General features: G+C 49.8%; 9 protein-coding genes across 9 annotated transcripts; 5 read left to right on the forward strand and 4 right to left on the reverse strand.

Annotated features, from left to right (window-relative positions):
* Positions 1 to 348: 348 nt before the first annotated feature.
* CC77DRAFT_79569 (hypothetical protein) lies at positions 349 to 3,193 on the forward strand. Its single transcript, XM_018533229.1, has one exon. The coding sequence runs from the start codon at positions 716 to 718 to the stop codon at positions 2,936 to 2,938; it is 2,223 nt and encodes a 740-aa protein (XP_018386179.1). The 5' UTR covers positions 349 to 715; the 3' UTR covers positions 2,939 to 3,193.
* Positions 3,194 to 3,816: 623 nt separating this feature from the next.
* Positions 3,817 to 4,803, forward strand: CC77DRAFT_1061334 (hypothetical protein; the record flags this gene model as incomplete). Its single annotated transcript, XM_018528420.1, has 3 exons — positions 3,817 to 3,826; positions 3,906 to 4,227; positions 4,479 to 4,803. The coding sequence occupies 3 exons, from the start codon at positions 3,817 to 3,819 to the stop codon at positions 4,801 to 4,803; spliced, it is 657 nt and encodes a 218-aa protein (XP_018386180.1).
* A 1,322-nt stretch (positions 4,804 to 6,125) lies between these two features.
* CC77DRAFT_1050141 (hypothetical protein) lies at positions 6,126 to 7,775 on the forward strand (the record flags this gene model as incomplete). The annotated part of the gene is made up of 1 exon (XM_018527612.1): positions 6,126 to 7,775. The coding sequence occupies one exon, from the start codon at positions 6,126 to 6,128 to the stop codon at positions 7,773 to 7,775; it is 1,650 nt and encodes a 549-aa protein (XP_018386181.1).
* Positions 7,776 to 8,024: 249 nt separating this feature from the next.
* CC77DRAFT_962809 (MFS general substrate transporter) lies at positions 8,025 to 10,284 on the reverse strand. Its single transcript, XM_018535655.1, has 2 exons — positions 9,428 to 10,284; positions 8,025 to 9,377 (listed from the first exon to the last, which is right to left on the reverse strand). The coding sequence occupies exons 1-2, from the start codon at positions 10,104 to 10,106 to the stop codon at positions 8,254 to 8,256; spliced, it is 1,803 nt and encodes a 600-aa protein (XP_018386182.1). The 5' UTR covers positions 10,107 to 10,284; the 3' UTR covers positions 8,025 to 8,253.
* Positions 10,285 to 10,417: 133 nt separating this feature from the next.
* Positions 10,418 to 11,121, reverse strand: CC77DRAFT_1094780 (hypothetical protein). The gene is made up of 2 exons (XM_018529758.1): positions 11,039 to 11,121; positions 10,418 to 10,974 (listed from the first exon to the last, which is right to left on the reverse strand). Exons 1-2 carry the CDS (start codon positions 11,089 to 11,091, stop codon positions 10,503 to 10,505), a joined length of 525 nt encoding a protein of 174 aa, XP_018386183.1. The 5' UTR covers positions 11,092 to 11,121; the 3' UTR covers positions 10,418 to 10,502.
* Positions 11,122 to 11,214: 93 nt separating this feature from the next.
* CC77DRAFT_80145 (hypothetical protein) lies at positions 11,215 to 12,157 on the reverse strand. Its single transcript, XM_018533248.1, has 3 exons — positions 11,809 to 12,157; positions 11,639 to 11,743; positions 11,215 to 11,464 (listed from the first exon to the last, which is right to left on the reverse strand). Exons 1-3 carry the CDS (start codon positions 12,010 to 12,012, stop codon positions 11,339 to 11,341), a joined length of 435 nt encoding a protein of 144 aa, XP_018386184.1. The 5' UTR covers positions 12,013 to 12,157; the 3' UTR covers positions 11,215 to 11,338.
* Positions 11,886 to 12,527, forward strand: CC77DRAFT_80139 (hypothetical protein). The gene has a single exon (XM_018533246.1). The coding sequence runs from the start codon at positions 12,039 to 12,041 to the stop codon at positions 12,417 to 12,419; it is 381 nt and encodes a 126-aa protein (XP_018386185.1). The 5' UTR covers positions 11,886 to 12,038; the 3' UTR covers positions 12,420 to 12,527.
* Positions 12,528 to 13,427: 900 nt separating this feature from the next.
* Positions 13,428 to 15,293, forward strand: CC77DRAFT_988959 (amino acid transporter; the record flags this gene model as incomplete). The annotated part of the gene is made up of 6 exons (XM_018536281.1): positions 13,428 to 13,577; positions 13,632 to 13,702; positions 13,758 to 13,871; positions 13,925 to 14,007; positions 14,059 to 14,789; positions 14,841 to 15,293. The coding sequence occupies 6 exons, from the start codon at positions 13,428 to 13,430 to the stop codon at positions 15,291 to 15,293; spliced, it is 1,602 nt and encodes a 533-aa protein (XP_018386186.1).
* A 1,321-nt stretch (positions 15,294 to 16,614) lies between these two features.
* CC77DRAFT_80214 (SelR-domain-containing protein) lies at positions 16,615 to 17,445 on the reverse strand. Its single transcript, XM_018533257.1, has 2 exons — positions 17,036 to 17,445; positions 16,615 to 16,983 (listed from the first exon to the last, which is right to left on the reverse strand). Exons 1-2 carry the CDS (start codon positions 17,292 to 17,294, stop codon positions 16,628 to 16,630), a joined length of 615 nt encoding a protein of 204 aa, XP_018386187.1. The 5' UTR covers positions 17,295 to 17,445; the 3' UTR covers positions 16,615 to 16,627.
* Between the last annotated feature and the right edge of the window lie 374 nt (positions 17,446 to 17,819).

The following is a 17,819-nucleotide window of genomic DNA, read 5'->3' on the forward strand; positions in this document are numbered from 1 at the left end:
ATGTTCGCTCTTCAAGCTTTTAGGGGCAACAGCAACCTGTCGGTGTGACGCAAGCTGGTACATCGCTTACCAATGCGGAAGTCTTCAGATCGAGAGCTTGGTACTGGAAGATGAATCTGAGTGATGCAGAGTTTAGTCCGCTTGAGGATGTAGGAGGCGAAAGTCCAAGAGGGACCTGTTTCGTTTTCCCCTGACGAACCAATGTGAGTATGCTTTGTGCAATGGTTGGTATCTCTGTTTCAACTCATCCAGATTTATTTCAAGGTTTCAGAATCTGCACTTTCTGTATCTTTACGTCAACCTATGCTACATGCTCATGTGAGTGAGCTACGCACAGACGTATCACGTGGTTTCTCGTAATCATCATCTACCTACGCAGGCGCATCATCCAGCATTTACATCGATACGACTTGTAACGTGGGTAGCACAGCATTAGGACAAAGAACCTTTCAACATCTTGTTCTGCAACCCGAATATGGATTAACGCACTTTGTGAAGACAATGGGTATTCACATAAGTCACATTCACTTTGGGCAAGCTGTAGAGCCGACGTCGCGTTGGGTGTACCGAGTTTTCGTTCTAGCTCTGCGCTAGTTCTTGTTACACCCCGGCCACTCGTCACGCCTGCCATCCACGATACCCAAACAGACTGCGTCCTCACTTGTTCAAGATAACCAAGAGACCTCACGTGTGCAGAAAGCCGTAGTTATTAGTCATGCCAGGATGCGCACCCGTGACTGACGCCGCGCCACACCAAGACGCTACCCTCAGCAAGGTGTCTCTTGCAACTAATAGTACCCTTCAAGGACCTGTCTCGAACGAAACATCTCCGCCAAAAAACGAACCTTCCGGGACAGCTTCAGAGTCGTTCGAGCAAGATTCTACTCGATTGCAAAACTACCCGGCAATCCAATCGAAGGCTGTGGTTGCGTCTTCCAATTTCGTCTGGTATCGCAGCGCCGCTATACAAACACTACCACCTAGCAATGCGGAAGAATTCGAGAAGATCTATGGCCGTCAGCCCACAAACCAAGAGCTTGTCAGCAAGGTCGGCAGCGCCGCAATCGGTCATTATGTGCCGGGACTGTCATCTAACCCTCACGATATCGTTTCCAGTAAGCCATTCGCCATCACGACTGTCCCAGAACGAACTCCAAACTATGCAGACTCTTCCTTCCAGACCAGTGACGTTGCACAATGTAACAAGGCTTTGTTGCGGGCAAAGGTGAAGGCGTCGCTTTTGGTCAACAAACAGCGTGACGGTGCTCGAGCTGCAGGGTTCAGAGTGTGTTCTGAAACAAGAGACGAGTACATCGTACATTCAGAGCAGCTACCGATCAACCTTCAATTTGACACCAAAGGTAACGCAATCGGTACGAACGTTGATGGCTACTCACTGCCCAATATCTACGGTGAAGAAATCAGCATCGGCAGGGAAGCCAAAGACTACACCTCGAGCGCTGTTATGACTTTCACCCCGCTGCCTACGCCACTGCCACCGCCAGTCCATGATTCCGTCACCGAGATGAGCACTCCTCAGCGCATTCGTGCTCTCGAGCCTCACGTACCGAGCGACAAGTCCGATCCGCCACCAATCGAATGGTACGGCTATATCGAGCGCATCCCGATACAAGATACCGTGAGGATCGATGGTGGAGAAGTTGAACTGGCAAAGCCTATTGGTTCGAGGTTGAGCGACCAGAAAGCCGCAAGAGAGGAGCGGGATAGATTGGGCGAGGTAAGAAAGAGTGAAGAGACCATGTTGGTCATAGGCGGCGAGAGGTTCGCAGACAAATACATCGTGTATGACGCAACAGCGCCAAATCATCCGAGTTCTTCAACGACATCTGATGCAAACTCTGATATGAGCAAGAAGAGAATCTTAGAGGACGAGTGGGAGATGAAGATGTCCACAAGCTCACCTAAACGCACAAAAGCTTCGCCCAAACTTACGAGTTGTTTAGACCTCTCAACGAGTTCCCCTGGAGACTGCTTGGCTCGACATCAAGGCCGATTCGCTGAGAGAAACGACGCAAAGGGTTCTCATATTGACTATAGGGAGATTGGTGAAGAAGAGACACCACACAGGGCTCATGAGGACAAAGCAGGCGCCAGAGGCGAGCAGAGTGATGCTAACACATCAGCCCAACGTGGGTTCAGACGTCGAAGTCGCTCTCATGGCGGGGGCCACGTCGTTCGTTGTGAATCCAGAAGCAGCGTTGAACGTCAATCTGAGGACCCATACGAGGAAGAAGGGCAACGCCATAACGCGGCACACAAAAGAGAAGATGACTCACGAACACATTGTAGATCTTCGGGTAAGCAGAGTCGACTGGAAGACGGCAAGGAGAGTAACGGACAACACGGGGGCGTGACTAGGATATTATCAGCGCGCAAGCAGGAAGATAACCGCCGAGTGCAGCGCGCGCAGCGCATCGAAGGGGAAGGCCCTGCGGAAACCCAGAAACAGGAGGAATCAGAAATTCAGCGCGCGCGTACAGCCAAGAACCAACGGAAGCTGGAGATCGAAGAGAGAAAGCGAGCGCAAGAAGCCGATCGACAACGTCAGCAAGAGAAAGACAGAGACCGACGCCACCGACATGACGACTCACACGACAAGAGTAAGAAAGCACGCCGACAGACAGCGAAGCAGGACGTAGAGCCGCCTGGGCCGATCGATCCATATGCAGCGGCACGACAGGCTGAGGCAAAGCGGAGAGAGCTTGTATTTGCAGCGCGTGGAGCCGAAGAGGCTGATAGTCGTACGCGCGAGCGGCCTCCTGCTCGCGACGAAGGTCCAGGTAGACTTGATGCGGAGCGATCGAAGCCAGAAAAGACGGTTGGAGAGAAGAAGGCCACTAAGACGAGACGGAGTCGGACTGCGAGAGGTGAACTCGAGCGGTATGATCCGAGGAAGAAGTTTGGAGGTGGCAAGTAGACACGTTGGATAAGGCTGCGGATGGCTGGAAGCTAGGATATCTCCATACACACGAATTATTCTGATGCACTAAAATCTAGGTGCCATGTCAACTCTCCTTCTAGATTACTGACCTACATTGCCATGCTGTAGTTGTTCGTTACGGTATCTAGGGGCGATGCGTCGATATGTAGCAATGAGAGGAGCACAAATTATGTAATGAATTCTATATCTGCGAAGAGAACAAGATGTAAACATATGAGGTAGTTGCCGCAAACATCAGCGACTCAGCCACGTTGAGCTGGACGGCATGTAGGGGTAGGTGATTGGCTACGGCACTTGGCAAGGCTGACACACGTGGCTTACCTCCTTACCGACACAGCCCCGTTACCGTGATTTCATCGTCAAACTACCCCCGCCGAAACGTTCGAAAACCTAGACTCTTCTGGAGACTTCTCTATACAGTTCGTGTCTATTCATCATCAAGTTTCAACAACGCACGTTAATCACCACCACGAAATTCCTCACAATGCTTCTGTGACTCTTGCCATGGAAGAGATCTCTCGGAGGAAATCTTGCGCCCAGGAACACTGCCCCGCGTACTGTCCATACGCAGTCAACAAAGAGGTTGTCCCTGGTGCAAACAGCTTATACGGCTGTTGCGGGCATCGTTTGCCGATCATGAAACTGAAAACATACCCAAGGGTTGTTCACTAGGCACACGCTCTCTATCGCATCCTTTTCTCGCCGATCACAAAGCAACGATCTTCTCACTGAAATACAACGACGATGACCATATTCTGAGAAGATACTTGCTTCCAGTTCATGCGCGCTTCGTCAAGTCCAGTTCTAGCAAATACACTTATTTACCGTGTAGTTGAGTAATTGATCGTAGCTCTATGGACTACGGTATGTTCAACGAATGCATCAGACTGTGACAATCTGAGCATAGGCCGAAGTGTGTCAGCTCTGACTGCTGCGAGTTCAGACCGACAAGACTCATCGATTGCAAGACGGGAGTACTTCGCGCAGCTCCCCACTGTCAATACATATGTTTGGGGGGATGCATCTGCCGAGAACGCAGCTTCCAACACCCAGAAGCTGACGAACATCCCACAGACAGTGTCGGATGCCATGTTTGTGACTCTGAAACTCGGTATGCGCTACTTGTGGGTTGATAGGTACTGCATCAACCAAGATGATCCGGAAGAGAAGCACGGCGCCATTCGTAATAAGGATTCAATCTATCGGAACGCTTTTGTAACGACCATCGCTGCTGCGGGTAGCGGCTCGGACTATGGGTTACAGGGGTGAGTTGACCTCGAAAAGCAATGCCTTCTGTTAATATTGGAAGTCATGCTTCCGTGGCAGTGTATGACTCATTGACGGAGATGGAGACTACGGTATGAAACACGCGGGGCTGGACCTATCAGGAGGCGCTGCTTTCCTGTCGCCGCCTCATATTCACCGATTATTAGGTCTATTTTCAGTGTCGAGGACATCAGATTATGGAGCAGCAGGATAGAAATTCTGAATCGAAAGAACTGATCCACTTGATCAGGCGGTACAAAGAATTTCCCCCCGTACAGGATGAGCGTTTCACTATTAATGACATATATTTTCGCGTGAAGGAATATTATCCTCGGACACTACGATACGAGAAAGACGATATCAACGCCTTCGACGGAGTGTTCTGGACATTGGCTGCCCGCACGCCAAAGGACTGTGTCCTGGATTGCGGGTCCGAGCCTCAACTTTACATGGCGCGCCGAAATCCCCATTTCTATGGCCCTCCGCTCTGGCTGCAAGAACCTGAGTTATCTGACGATCCTGAGACTCTAGTATTGCGTCAATCACCCGAGATTAGCGATGATAACAAGGTTTAGTTGCGCTTCGGCATCAATCTTGGATGGAAGGTGAGGAAAAGAAAACTGGAATTCTCATCTACACACACTGGAGTCTTAGCAAAGTCCACTTTTCCGTCTTGGAGTTGGGCATCCACAAAAGATTGGAACCGCAAGCTCGGCCAGCGACCATTATTCTTCTCTGGCCGTCCTGATGTGATCAGGAGGACTCAAAACGCTCATTTCATCGTTTCCGTCACGCATATACTTGGACAAAATTTGAGCCTGTTTGGTTACACAGCTTAGAGGGACAACTACACCCTCTTCCATCCCTGGTAGATTAATCAATTCCTTTGACCTGTGTGTTTATTGATGTAGAATCAAACAGGATAGATGTTGCCGCGTACACATCTCGCGGCTACCTGTGGGAAGTCGATCACCAAGAGTACGGATTCTCCGGGCTGCCTGGTGCTGATGTGTATCTGGATGATGACCAACAATATAAAGCTAGGGAAGTGAGAGCCTTATATCTTGGCATGTCTCGACATCCAAATGCTCCAGCGACGAAAAAGGCTTTGTTCTTGATACTAGAGGAAGCCGAACAGCATGCTTCCAGGCGTATTGGACTTTGTGAGACGTATAGCAAAGCATCTAACAAACTTTTCGATGTTAAGGGAGCATTCCAATCCTCACAAACGCAAGAGATGAAAAATCCTGAAGCAGGAGCAGACTGGAGGCGGGAACAGTTGAGAATTGTCTGAGGAAAGGACACGAGATTGGGATGGTGGTTCTCGTCTATCTTTTTATACCCTATGAATTTATGAAAAGCCACCAATGATGGTAGCTATGGTGATTCGAGTTTTTCATCGTCCATGGACCATTGTTCGCGTATGAGAAATGCCTGACGTATCCTCATTACAAGACATGTTGGACTTGATATATGCATACGCCTACATAGCCTTCTGAATAGTTGTCAGTCTACGTGTATCGAGCAGCGGAATTCGGAGCGGACAGTTTTGCAACACAATTGCTGCCAAAGTTGCGATCGAAAGTGAACCCCCGATATTGGTCCGTTCAGCCCTGAGCTTTTGCTCTCCTTTCACTTGCAGTCACTTGCACTCGCGGGGAGTCCCTCCACCGCTTATCACGCAGGTGAACCGAGCTTGGGATTGTATCAGCTGTCGCACACTTGCCTTTGCATCCAGCGCCACAATAACCAACGTGACATTCTTGCAGGACAGCACCTCAGCTCTCAGATACGTCCAACACCACATCACTTACGAATATTGATTGACCCACTCCATCATTTCTTCTTACAGAAGAACAGGAAACCGAACAGATCAGTCACGATCGACGACATTGACATGTCTAGCGCGCCAGTCATGACGGACCGCAAGTGCAGTTCCAAAAAGCGCGTCATCAAGAACATGCCTATCAATAAGGCGCACATCACCCGCCGACCGGTCTACCATCGCGTCGAGCCACATTCGGCAGTGAAAGCGAAGTATGTGCAGACGAAGACACCTCGCCGTATGGATATCGCTCCTCTTCCTCGCTCGCGCTTGGCGCAGAAACCACTGGGCTTACGTTTCACGAAATGCAAGTCAAGCTGGAAGACACTGTTGCATGCATATATGCTCGAGATGTCTTATCTCAGGGATGCAGAAATGTGGAGTTCGTTCAGTTCAACACCATGCGCACAGTATGAGGAGATGGACTGCGAATACGACACGATGGATTCGCGCTTCGCCTATCATATGAGTTACGGTGTCTTCGGCTCCCTCTCCCCTGCTTTCGGCGTGTCGATGGCCAGCACCAACAGCTTTGGTAGCTCGACTGGATCCGGAGGTGCCGTATCAACCTTCAGTGCCGCCACGCGGTCATGTCCCATGAGCGGCCAGTCTTCCGTAGGAACTGTCAGGGGCTCCTCGGGTAGCATGACTGCAGGTTTCAGCAAACTGTGGACGTCAGATATAGAGATGAAGGACGCACCAGAGGCATCTTCAGACCACGACGCCGTTATACCCAGCACTACTACCATCTCCGTACCAGTGCCAGCACTTTCTCAGCCGCCCAAGCACGCGAACACGGTTGTACTCCAACCACCACAATTTACAGGCCTAGGTTATCTCCCATCAAGGCTTTTGACATCCGAGACTGTCATAGTACCAAAGCCAGCAGAGATGTCGAAGGATGAAGTCAGCGCCAAGTCGCCGTCTGTTTCTCTGCCGAACCCTGCACCAGATGTTGTACTACCCCCAACTCCTGCCTCACAGCGCGAGGAAGATGAGGAAACATTCGCAAAAGCGCAGCCTTTAGCACCAGCAGACATCACCAAGCCGGCTATGTCTATCCCTCCAGTGGAGGACACAAAATCCTCAGTAACTCCATCTTCGATGGTTGACAACGAGTCAGCTGTGTCATCTACTCCTTTGGAGAGCATCGATGCAGCTGTTCCCCTTGCTTCGATGGAAAATGACAAGCCGACGGTATCGCCGCCTTCGATGGCTAATGTCAATGCGCCCACAGAGATATCAAGACAAAAAAGTAGACCGAGAAACAGAGCCTTGGTTACTTTAGTAAAGCCAGAAGAAGCATCCAAGCAAGAAGTAGAGCTAGGAATGGGTTCGTTTGCATCCTCGAACATCCAGTCTCCAGAAGCACAAATCTCGGCCTTCTCCAACACCCACTTCAAGCAGCTATTCGGTGGGGAAATGAAGACATTACAGGCCAGCCTCCCAAAACAGGAAGACATTCAGGGATCACAGGTCATCCTCCTCTTACGTTCGCTGGAGTGGATCACAGACAGCCATGAGGCTGGATGGTTCGAAGACGATATCGAATTGGAAGACGATGTTGCAGACTGGCGTGGGAAACTCAACATCTTGATGGCGAAATTGGAGATATATGCGGGCCCGGACGCGAACAGCATAGTCTCAAACACACGAATTCAGCTTGAGAAGGTGTTTGTGATTCTTGGCGGCGCGGAAAACATTAATCAAGAGGTTGCTTGAGGAAAGGAAAACAAACCTGGGGATCGGGCAGATACAAGATGATACTCAATCTCCAAAAAGGTTGAGTAGTGCGTGCAGAGATGAAGGCGATGTTAGTGTATTTGTATCACGATTGATATGGACGCGAGAGGGATGCGAAGTGGCTGCAAGCGCTCATGCAAGAGCACTCCATGGTGCTATGAAGATATCGTAGCGCGATGCCTCCTCTGAAACGTCGGACAAGCGGTCTTTTTTGACAAGAAGCTATGCGAAAGGATTATTGAAAAGAGTAAGGGCTGTGACGTCGACATTCGCACGTCTTGTATAGGATCGGCTGTAGCGCAAGTCATGCGTTGCGGATATTGTTGGTAAACTGGTGGCTTCTAGACAAATTTTCAGTCTTTCAACGCATTTGTACTTTGTGTTCCTGATACGTCGTGGGATGCATTGCTTCTCAGTCGGCCTACAGTACCTTTCACAGGAATACTCAAAACCGTCATCAGTTGGGTTCTTTCTTCTCTCCTTCAAGCAGTATCTCATGCCCATCCCCTTCTCGAACACCTTGTGCGAGTGCCCACCCAGCGACAGCAACAGCAGCCATACACCACCACGCTAGACTTATTATACCCATGTCGAGTCCTTTACCGAACACCCAAGAGAAGAGTATTGGTCCAATTGTTCGCGTGAGGCTGGATACCGACTGACCTATTCCATGAATAGTCCCTAGAACGGACGGATGGGGGCTGACGTTGTTGACGAGTATGCCTGTGCAGGGCAACGCGAACGTGCGAGCGAGTACTTGTATGAACAAGGCGCACGTAATAGCGATCCAAATCCAAGGTCCACTTGCGCCATTGGGTGGTGACGTCCAGCTGGGTACCAAGCTGAGGAAGGGAGCAATCGTATACATCAATGGAAAGAGAGCAAGGAAAACGCGATAACACTTTGTTGTTCCTAGACGATGCGCCACTTTCGGGTACACCAAAACTTGCAATGGTATACCGATGGCGCCAATGATAGCAAGAGATATGCCGATACGCGCTGGAGGCATGGCCAGACCTCCAGTAAAGTATAGACCGTGAGGCACCAGGCCTGGAGGATATGGATTGGCAGGGTCGAAACGAGGTGTAGAGAGATGGATGGTCCAAAGGCCATTGAAGGTTCCTAAATGCATGTGAAGAACGCCGTGAGCGAATAACGTCATTACGAGGTTTCGTGTCCATATGCGACGGAACGGTAACTGCTGCTGAACTATGTTGCTCGGCTTGTCAAAACTGTCGAAGCCCTCTGCATGTGCCGATGTTGGTGTGGGCTGTAGTTCGAAGTCATCTTCTGGAACGGCGCTGTACCCAGCCTCAGATATGAGTTTCTGTCGAAAAACAGCTCGACGTATCCATCGGCCAACGCGCAGACATGGGTCCGGTTTATGTTTGCATAGCTCGCCCGTCTCTTCAAGAAAGAAAAGAACGGCCAAGAATGACAGGCACAGAAAGACGGCACTTGTAAGGTTGGGGAGTGCATAAGGATATTGCTTCATCCACTGTACCCCATGTTTGCCACCAAATGTTGAGTCTGGTCCGAAAAGTGCTGGATAGCTGGCAAATGGATCTGCAAGCACGCCACCTACTTCTTGTTAAAACGAACCCATATGATTCTCCCTGCGCGCGACTCACCAAGGATTGGTCCAACCAAAACACCGATGTTGAAGACCATGGGCAAGATCAGAAAAGCTCTACTCTGGTACTTTCTTTCCTTGATGATCTCACTGATCATGGTTCTCATAACTCCAACATTACCATTTAATATGCCTCCGAGGCATCTGAAAGTCACTGCCATGGTGAAATTACGCGAGAATCCAAAGCCAATAATGCTTAGCATTGAACCAAGCAGTCCAAGATAAATGGTTCTTTTTCGGCCGCCGTACTCAGAGTCTGAAAAACGACCCCACAGCATGGCGGTCATAAACTGCGTCGCCGGGAATGCTGCACCGATGACTCCCGCTTGATACGAGATAGTAGACTCTGGTAGCGACGGATCGAAGGATTGGAGTTGGTAATAGAGGTATGCGCCCAATGAGGTTTGCGTCAATGGTTCAGAGAGACGGGCAAGCATCAACACTAGGAGTTGATCTTTTCGGGGTAGCGCACTCCATGTCACTGGCTGATCCGCAGCCTTGGCTTGTTCAATGTCGTTGACGTGAGGGGCCGTTGCATCTGCCTGTGTCTCGAGTTGCAGGTCACGAGAAAGTCTTCTAGCCTTCCCATGCCCATCATGCCCGTCGAATTTCGATTTGTTGGCGCTCACACTCGATGATTGAGATGTGGCAAGCCCAGATTCGTAGCCGGATTTCATTGGTTTAGAGGAAGTGCAAAGAGAGGGCCGCGTTGCGGAAAAAGAAAGACCTGCAACAGTTCGACAGATGAATGAGCCATCATTATCGCTATGTCAAAGCCGTTATCTGCCACCGGAAACAAAATCATGCAGCCAAAAACACTAGTGTAGCTGTCTCATTGGTGAACAGATGATGAAGAGTCAATCGGTCGGTTGCCTAAAAAAAAACATCGGACTTTAATGTTGCGTCGCCACTTGGCGGGGCACGCTCGGCTTATATAATCGGACCGCACAAATCCCAATCAGACTCTGCCTCAAAAGATAACAAAGTAGAGTTGATGGCACTCGTAGCGAAGCACTGAAACGATGATTGTAATAGATGCTTGTTATAGCGAGATCAAGAGGATGTTAATGTGTCTAGTCTTCTGAGACCTTCCATTCCCTCTTGATCATAATCTGCTGAGAGTCATGGCTAGCTATAGATGCGCTATCGTGGTAACACCGCGATTCGTCTTTTGGTCCATTCATCCCTGCCTTAGAGGAAGCCTTCGCTTCCCACGGAACTGCAGCGGCGCGCAAGTAAGGATCCGTAGTATCGGGCGGCGAGGTTCTCGATCTCGACTTCGTCTTTGTGAGTGATCTCAGCTCGTAGCTACGTGAGGTTCCACTGCCTTCACCCGTTGTCTCGCGTAGGAAGTATCCTAAAGATCCACCGGTAGTTCCGAACCCTTGTGTGAAACCTTTGAGTAGTGGAGTCGTTGCGGACATGAGGTTGTAAGAAAGTAGAACGCTTTGCCAAGCAACAGTCGGCACAATGCTGATGGCTGGTTGCTTGCTGCCGATGAAGTTGGAGTAGGCGACCGCGTGCATGATAGCAAATATGATGTTGCTGTAAAGTGATAGCGTCAGTGCGTACTCTGACGATTCTGATAGGGACAATGGTGTGGACGTACGGTATTCTAGTAGAGAAGGCCGACACCACGACGGCCTTACTTTTCATCGACATCAACGACTTTTGGAACCCTATGATCGGCAAGACTATGATTACTGTCTCAGTGATAATATCGCCAGTAACCAATACCCTCAGCCATAGAACCTGAATTGTCAGTTCATGGTCGATTCAAAGCTTTTGATGAACTTTTCAGTACAGGCTAAGTGCCACATACATCTCGAAGAACGTACTGTCAGGAACGAGACCGCGATACCCTTTGCTTTCGTAGATTAGAAACATGAAAACAAAACTTACGAAGCTGCTACAATGTTTGTCGCCAGGTTTCGGTACAAGGTTTTCGGCTGGACAAACGATGGCAGAAGCCACCGCCCCAATCAGGGCCCAAATCGCTACCAAACTTATAGTAGTCATGGCTACAATCGATACCCTAAAATTCCCGGCGAACACGTTACGAGTTAGTATCAGAATAGAGCATTTCGACATGGCGAGTGCAATATAAAGGAGTATTTGGCTTGCGAAGAAGTACTAGTAAGGGGCGATAGTGTTAGTGCTGATTCGGTTTGGTGATGGATGAAACATATAAAATGGATGGTCTACTCACCTGCTGCGCTTGGGACATCTCTGTATCATCAAGGAGGACGTATGACTTCCCGAGGCCGTTCCTCAGCGATGTAAAAATCGATCCCCACATGCTCAAGGCTACAAGCTGTATCTCAATCAGCACTCTTTGACGTTAACAAGCACTACGACCAGAAACTGCGCAGTACATACATGCGCTATCGTGACGACAAGGTCGTCAAATCCATATTTTCTCCATTTCGTGAACCCGAGACGAATTGCCAACACAAGCATTGCATATATTGTTGATAGTAGGGTGACTACCCAGAGTTTAGCGCTATGGTCGTTCGTAGTAATGCGAGCAAAACGGCTATCTGGTGTTGCCGAGAGGCGTTTGAAAATATTCGAGAGCGCCATCTGATGCTCAAGATCAACAGACTAGAATGCGTGCTGAAGAAGCGCAACATATGGTTCGGAGTCGATATGCCGTTATCAGGTGTGGAATTATCAGGGCACAGACGCCTTCAGGATGTGTATACTGCGCCACTCATGCTATCTCATCACACGACAGGTTGCGAATCGTAGGAACACATCCTGGGAGCGTGAAAATCATCGTTCCAACACTGCCCATCCTTGATGCTCAAAGTGTTCCGACTTGCTCTCAGTGCACTAATTGTCTGTGGTTCTGGACCAAAGGATACCGGCAAGCTATGCGGCAGCAACCAGCCATGGCAATTTCCCACTGTGTTGGTATCTCATTTCGGGACGCGCGCATCGGACTGCGTACTGCAATAGTGGGAAACGCGCCGTGCCACATACTCTGAAAACCCAATCAGGGAATAGTTCGGATTTGACACTGGGCCATTGCCTAGTACGGTTTTTGTGGCCTGAGAGGTTCCAGCCGGTATGCGCTGGGCGTTGAACAGGAGCGGTGGTAGTTGCGAGGCGGTGTCGATGCGAAGTTGTGCAATGACTGCGCGTACCCCCACGCCCGGACAGTTATCCCGTTTTGACCCACGCGGGCCCGGCTTGACTTCCCCCCTCGCGCTAATGAACTGAGTCCTCCTCCCGCTCCCGCCTCTTCTGCAAAGCCATTCCGCCAACAACAACCGAGTGCTGTTCCGTTCACTATCTCTGCTGTTGCTGAACATTTTCTTCGTCAGACACCGCGCAGTACACCAGAGTAACTTGCGCAGCTCGAAGAGAAGAGTTGAAGACCCAATTCTCTCTACCATGACCACACATCATTTGTCACTTCCATATTGGGTCTTTTCGCCGACGCAGAAGAGAGGCACTGTCAAGCGCCAAGGATGCACTTCTGATACCCTGCATGCTGTTAGCGTCAGATCGTCGGCAATTCTGCAGGAGCTCTGTGACAGCCAATTTGCCATGCATACGCGAACGGCGTTCAGATCATGGCCATATCTATCCGCTTGGATCTCGTTAAGAGAGTCGCCTGAGGGCGTAAGCTGACGGACCAAGAAGGTATCAGTAGATCTTAAACTGCCGTAGAGCTATATATCCATTTCCGAGTATCGAGTACGCCACATGCCACTGTACTCACGTTTGACGGCCCAGATAAAAATCTATGGATGAACAGGGCCCTTGTTCTTCACCCCGCTCCTTTGATCCTTCTCAACATCTTGCACCAATGACTGTGTATAATCGTTAACCGAACGGCAAGCCTCAGCGCATTAGACCATAGCGCCGCGGACCTCAGATTGAATATCAAGCTGCTGTGCCACAGACATGCGACACGTCCTTTCGGACTGATCTCGTCTCTTCACCAGACACACTGTTACTGCATTCTGCAACATACATACAGTACGAAGATGGACGACAATGTTTTGAAGGGTCCTTCCCATACCACCGATACTCGCAACAGCATCGAGTTAGCTAACTTGGATGCTGCAAGCGAGAAACATGGCACACATGGCGATGAAAAGGATATGGAACGTATGGGAAAGATTCCTGAGCTAAGGGTATGCTCCGATAAGCTCTTCATCTATTCTTACATGCGCTTACAACATCGTCAGCGACAATTCAAGTTCTTGTCCATCTTTGGATTTGCTGTAATCCTTGGCAACACATGGGAGTATTCCCTGATGTAAGACGAGTCTCCAGCATGTTTGAAATAATGGCTGATATAGATTTCCACGTAGTGGTATCGGCATCTCTCTTTTCAACGGCGGCCCTGCAGGCGGCATCTGGATGCTTGTCGTTGTTTGTACTGGCATGTTTTTCGTCATGCTTTCCTTTGCGGAAATGGTGTCGATGTAAGCTACAGCGACGTTGATACTACTGAAGCCTTGGCTAATCAGTCTGACAGGGCGCCAACAGCTGGTGGTCAATATCATTGGGTTTCCGAATTGGCGCCGAGGAAACACCAGAAGTTTCTTAGCTACCTCGTTGGTAAGCTACCCTTCAATACGACACACCCTTGGTGCTAATCCTATGCATCAGGATGGTTGTGTGTCATAGGCTGGCAAGTCGGTATGGCCAGTACGGCTTTTGCAGTCACACAACAGATCCAAGGTCTGATCGCCTTGAACATGCCGTCCTACGTCAGTCATGGGTGGCATGGTACCCTGTTCTCTATCGCTATCACCATATGCTCGATCGTTTTCAATACCATCTTGGTGAAGAAGCTGCCATTGATGGAAGGTATCGCACTAGTCCTCCATATCTTTGGGTTCTTTGCCTTCTTGGTCGTTCTCTGGGTTATGGGCCCGCGCTCGGATACGAAGAAGACATGGACTCAATTTGAAGATCCCAGCGGCTGGGGAAATACCGGTCTTGCTACGATCGTCGGCATCCTGGGACCGATTCTTACCCTAGGAGGTGCTGACTTGGCCGTCCATTTGGCTGAAGAAGTCAAAGATGCCGCCTGGGTCAGCCCGAGAGCTATGGTAGCCACATCCGTCGTGAACTACTCGTTGGCCTTCATCATGACAGTCACTGTCTTCTCGACCTTGGGTGATGACATCACAGTGCTTCTCTCCACTCCACTTGGTCAGCCATGGATTCAGATTCTCTTGAATGCGACCGAGTCTCTAGTGGCTACGAACATCATGACAGTAGTCGTGTGTCTATTGCTCCTGTTCTGTTCGGTCAACCAAGTCACAGCAGCTTCGCGTCAGCTGTGGTCTTTTGCCCGGGATCAAGGCCTTCCATGCTCAGCTTGGCTTTCCTACGTACGATTGTTCCTCTCGTCTTTGCAATTCCCCGCTGATACATCCTGTTAGGTGCCTCCCGGCTGGGATATCCCCATCAACGCAGTGATGCTCACACTTTTATCGACATCAATTCTGTGTCTCATCATCATCGGTTCGACCTTTGCTTTCAATATCATTCTCTCGCTGAGCGCTGTCAGCATCTTCATTTCGAATATCATCGTCATCGGCTGCATGTTGAGAAAGCGCATTCTCGGAGAACCACTTCTTCCCTCTCGTTTCGACCTTGGTAAGGCGGGCATCTTTATCAACACTATCGCTGTCTGTTATCTTTCGCTTGCGGTCATCGTAATTCTGTTTCCGTCCGTGCCGAACCCGTCCCTGGCTGACATGAATTGGTCATGCCTTATGTTTGGTGGTCTTGTTATGTTCTCGATGGGTTATTATTTCCTTTACGGTAGACACAACTACGATGGGCCAGTGGAGTATGTGAAGAAAGAGTGGCCTCTATCAGAGCGGCGGTAGACGAGATGCATCCGATCGCTTGCATATGCGCATGTACGATAGAGCATAGCTTCATCCACATTCATCCACATAGAAACTTTTCACCTATTGGTGTCGTATCAGCAACAAATATGCACATAGTAGAAAACGAAGCAATCACGTTTTGGAAAGAGCACATTGATCACATGCATACTGTCCTGTAACCTGGACCTCATGGTACATCACACAACAATTTCATCTACACATACGTGCATGCGCACTGGAAAGCCCATCTCTGGCAATGATCTACAGAAATTGCACCAGCTTTTGCTCTCGGAACCTGGTTCATCAACCATGTAAAACAGAAAGACTCACTGGCCTAACATTTTTTATGCGCCAGCATTTGTATTTTGAGACGCCCCGACAAGAATACGTGCCAACAACGGTCCCAGGGAAGTTGTGTCCAGGTCTAATGCGATCAGGGGGAAGCCGTCGCGCAACTCGCGATCGGCCTCATCCCAGGCGTCCTTGTCATCCAAATTTGTATACTTCCAACCACGGCCAATATGGGTACCACGGCGAAGAAACCCCACGTTGGGGTTGATCATTGTGAAAAAGCACAGGTTAGGTGTTCCCTCATTGGAGTCGCTGCTTTGCTCAACATCGATGTACATGGAGTGCTTGAGCTCACGAAGAGGCAATACATCGTCATTCCAGCTGACAAAGTAGCCCTGAGTGTCACGCTGAAGGTACTGAGATAGATCTTCCTTATTGGGCGTATGATATCCTCGATCGCCATCGATAAGTTGCCATATGAATCGTGGCTTGAGTTCCGCAAAGTGGAACAAGATGGCTCGATAATGCTTTTCGCTCGGCCGCTGTTGAAAGTCCTTGGAGGTGCTGCAGAGAGTGTGGTGCTGCGGCGAGTCACGTAGCTGACATTCCACCGAGCAGTACTTGATGTTTTCGCACCCTTCACAAGTGATGGCAGAATCCATGGGACATACTGCACACGAATCGCTCGCGGTAGGCGAGATAGGATCGTTGATCGCGGGTGCCATGCTTTATTGCTGTTGATAATACTTGGCAAGCTGACTTCCATACATATGTGAAGTCGATGCTTGCTACTCGTGTCGCCTGACAAACCGTGTGATGTCAGCAAAGTGTTGTCGATGCTTGTGCGTGATCTATTAATCTGAGGCGGTAGACGAAAGTCTCCAGAATCTGTCCTGAATTAGTGATAATGGCAGTGCACAATATCCTGCAAATGCAAGCAATCATATCTTGTGTCGTCTCTCATTTCATCGTCACTAATACACTTAGTACCGCATCCCCATATCTACATGACTAGCTCTTCCTCTATGGACTGTTCTTTCTCATTTCTTATCCTCAGGGGAGAAGTTGATAGAAATGCCGTTTACACAATGCCTCTCGTCCTTTGGATTGCCAAATCTCTCGCCCTTGAAAATATGTCCCAAGTGACCTCCACAGTTGTTGCATACAATCTCCGTCCTCATCATGCCAAGACCAGGGTCAGGCTTCTGTCCGACAGCGCCTGGCACGGCATCCCAGAAGGCGGGCCATCCACAGCCAGAGTCGAACTTGTGGTTTGCTTTGTACAGAGGCGCGTCGCATCCGGTGCACGTGTAAACGCCAGCGTCGGGATAGTGCTTGTCATATGTGCTGGAGCCGGGCATCTCAGTACCCTTCTTTCGGAGGATGCGGAATTGCTCTATGGTCAAGTCAGTAAGTGTGTGCTGATGCCAACGTTGACGTGGACGTACCAGGTGATAGCTGTGCTTGCCATTCGCCCTCGGGCTTCTGGACTGGGTAGTTTGTGTTGTCCGCCATACTGCTAGAAGATCCGAAAAGGGCACCCAAGAAAGGGATATTTGGCATCGAACGGTAGATGATTGCGCGCTGCGGTGAGTTATAGATAGTGCGACCGAGATTACTGGTAGGGTTCGATCGGAGAAATGCGCTCGTTGTGTTTGTGACCGTGTGGAAGGCGCGGATGAATGTTGGGAAGGAAGGAAAGCGCATGTGGAGTTGTTTTATGTGAAGATGGCGAATGTTGATTTGGAACAAAGATTACTCTGCGACGACCCCGAGATGATGCTGAGGGGTGGCGGAGAGCTCCCGCGCCACCCAGGAGCTTTGACATTTGCCGATGGCGTCATGATTCTTGCGCGCCATCAACACAACCTTCTCTTCAAAGTCAACTTATCGTGACCTCACACTCGAGCTTCGTGTCGACGCGAAAATCGATTCTAATTGCCGGGTGAAGGTTGAAGTTGGGTCTAGCGACCTGCGACCCTGAACTGACCACGTATGGCCCGTGCCACCTACCACAAAGCAGCTCGCCTATCATCGTACACTTCTCTTGCATGTTCGGGTGCTCGGCACAGCCATATGACACGAGGTTCTTCTACATTGTGTTCATATTGAATTCGAATGTAAGCCAAGGCTGACATCAAGGCGCCCTGCTGTTCAGAGGTGACATCGATCACTAACATCGAGTTACTGATGTGTGAGCATTATCGGACCATTGTGTCTACATCTCGTGAA

Source organism: Alternaria alternata, assembly GCF_001642055.1.
Source record: "Alternaria alternata strain SRC1lrK2f unplaced genomic scaffold CC77scaffold_10, whole genome shotgun sequence".
Taxonomy (NCBI): domain Eukaryota; kingdom Fungi; phylum Ascomycota; class Dothideomycetes; order Pleosporales; family Pleosporaceae; genus Alternaria; species Alternaria alternata.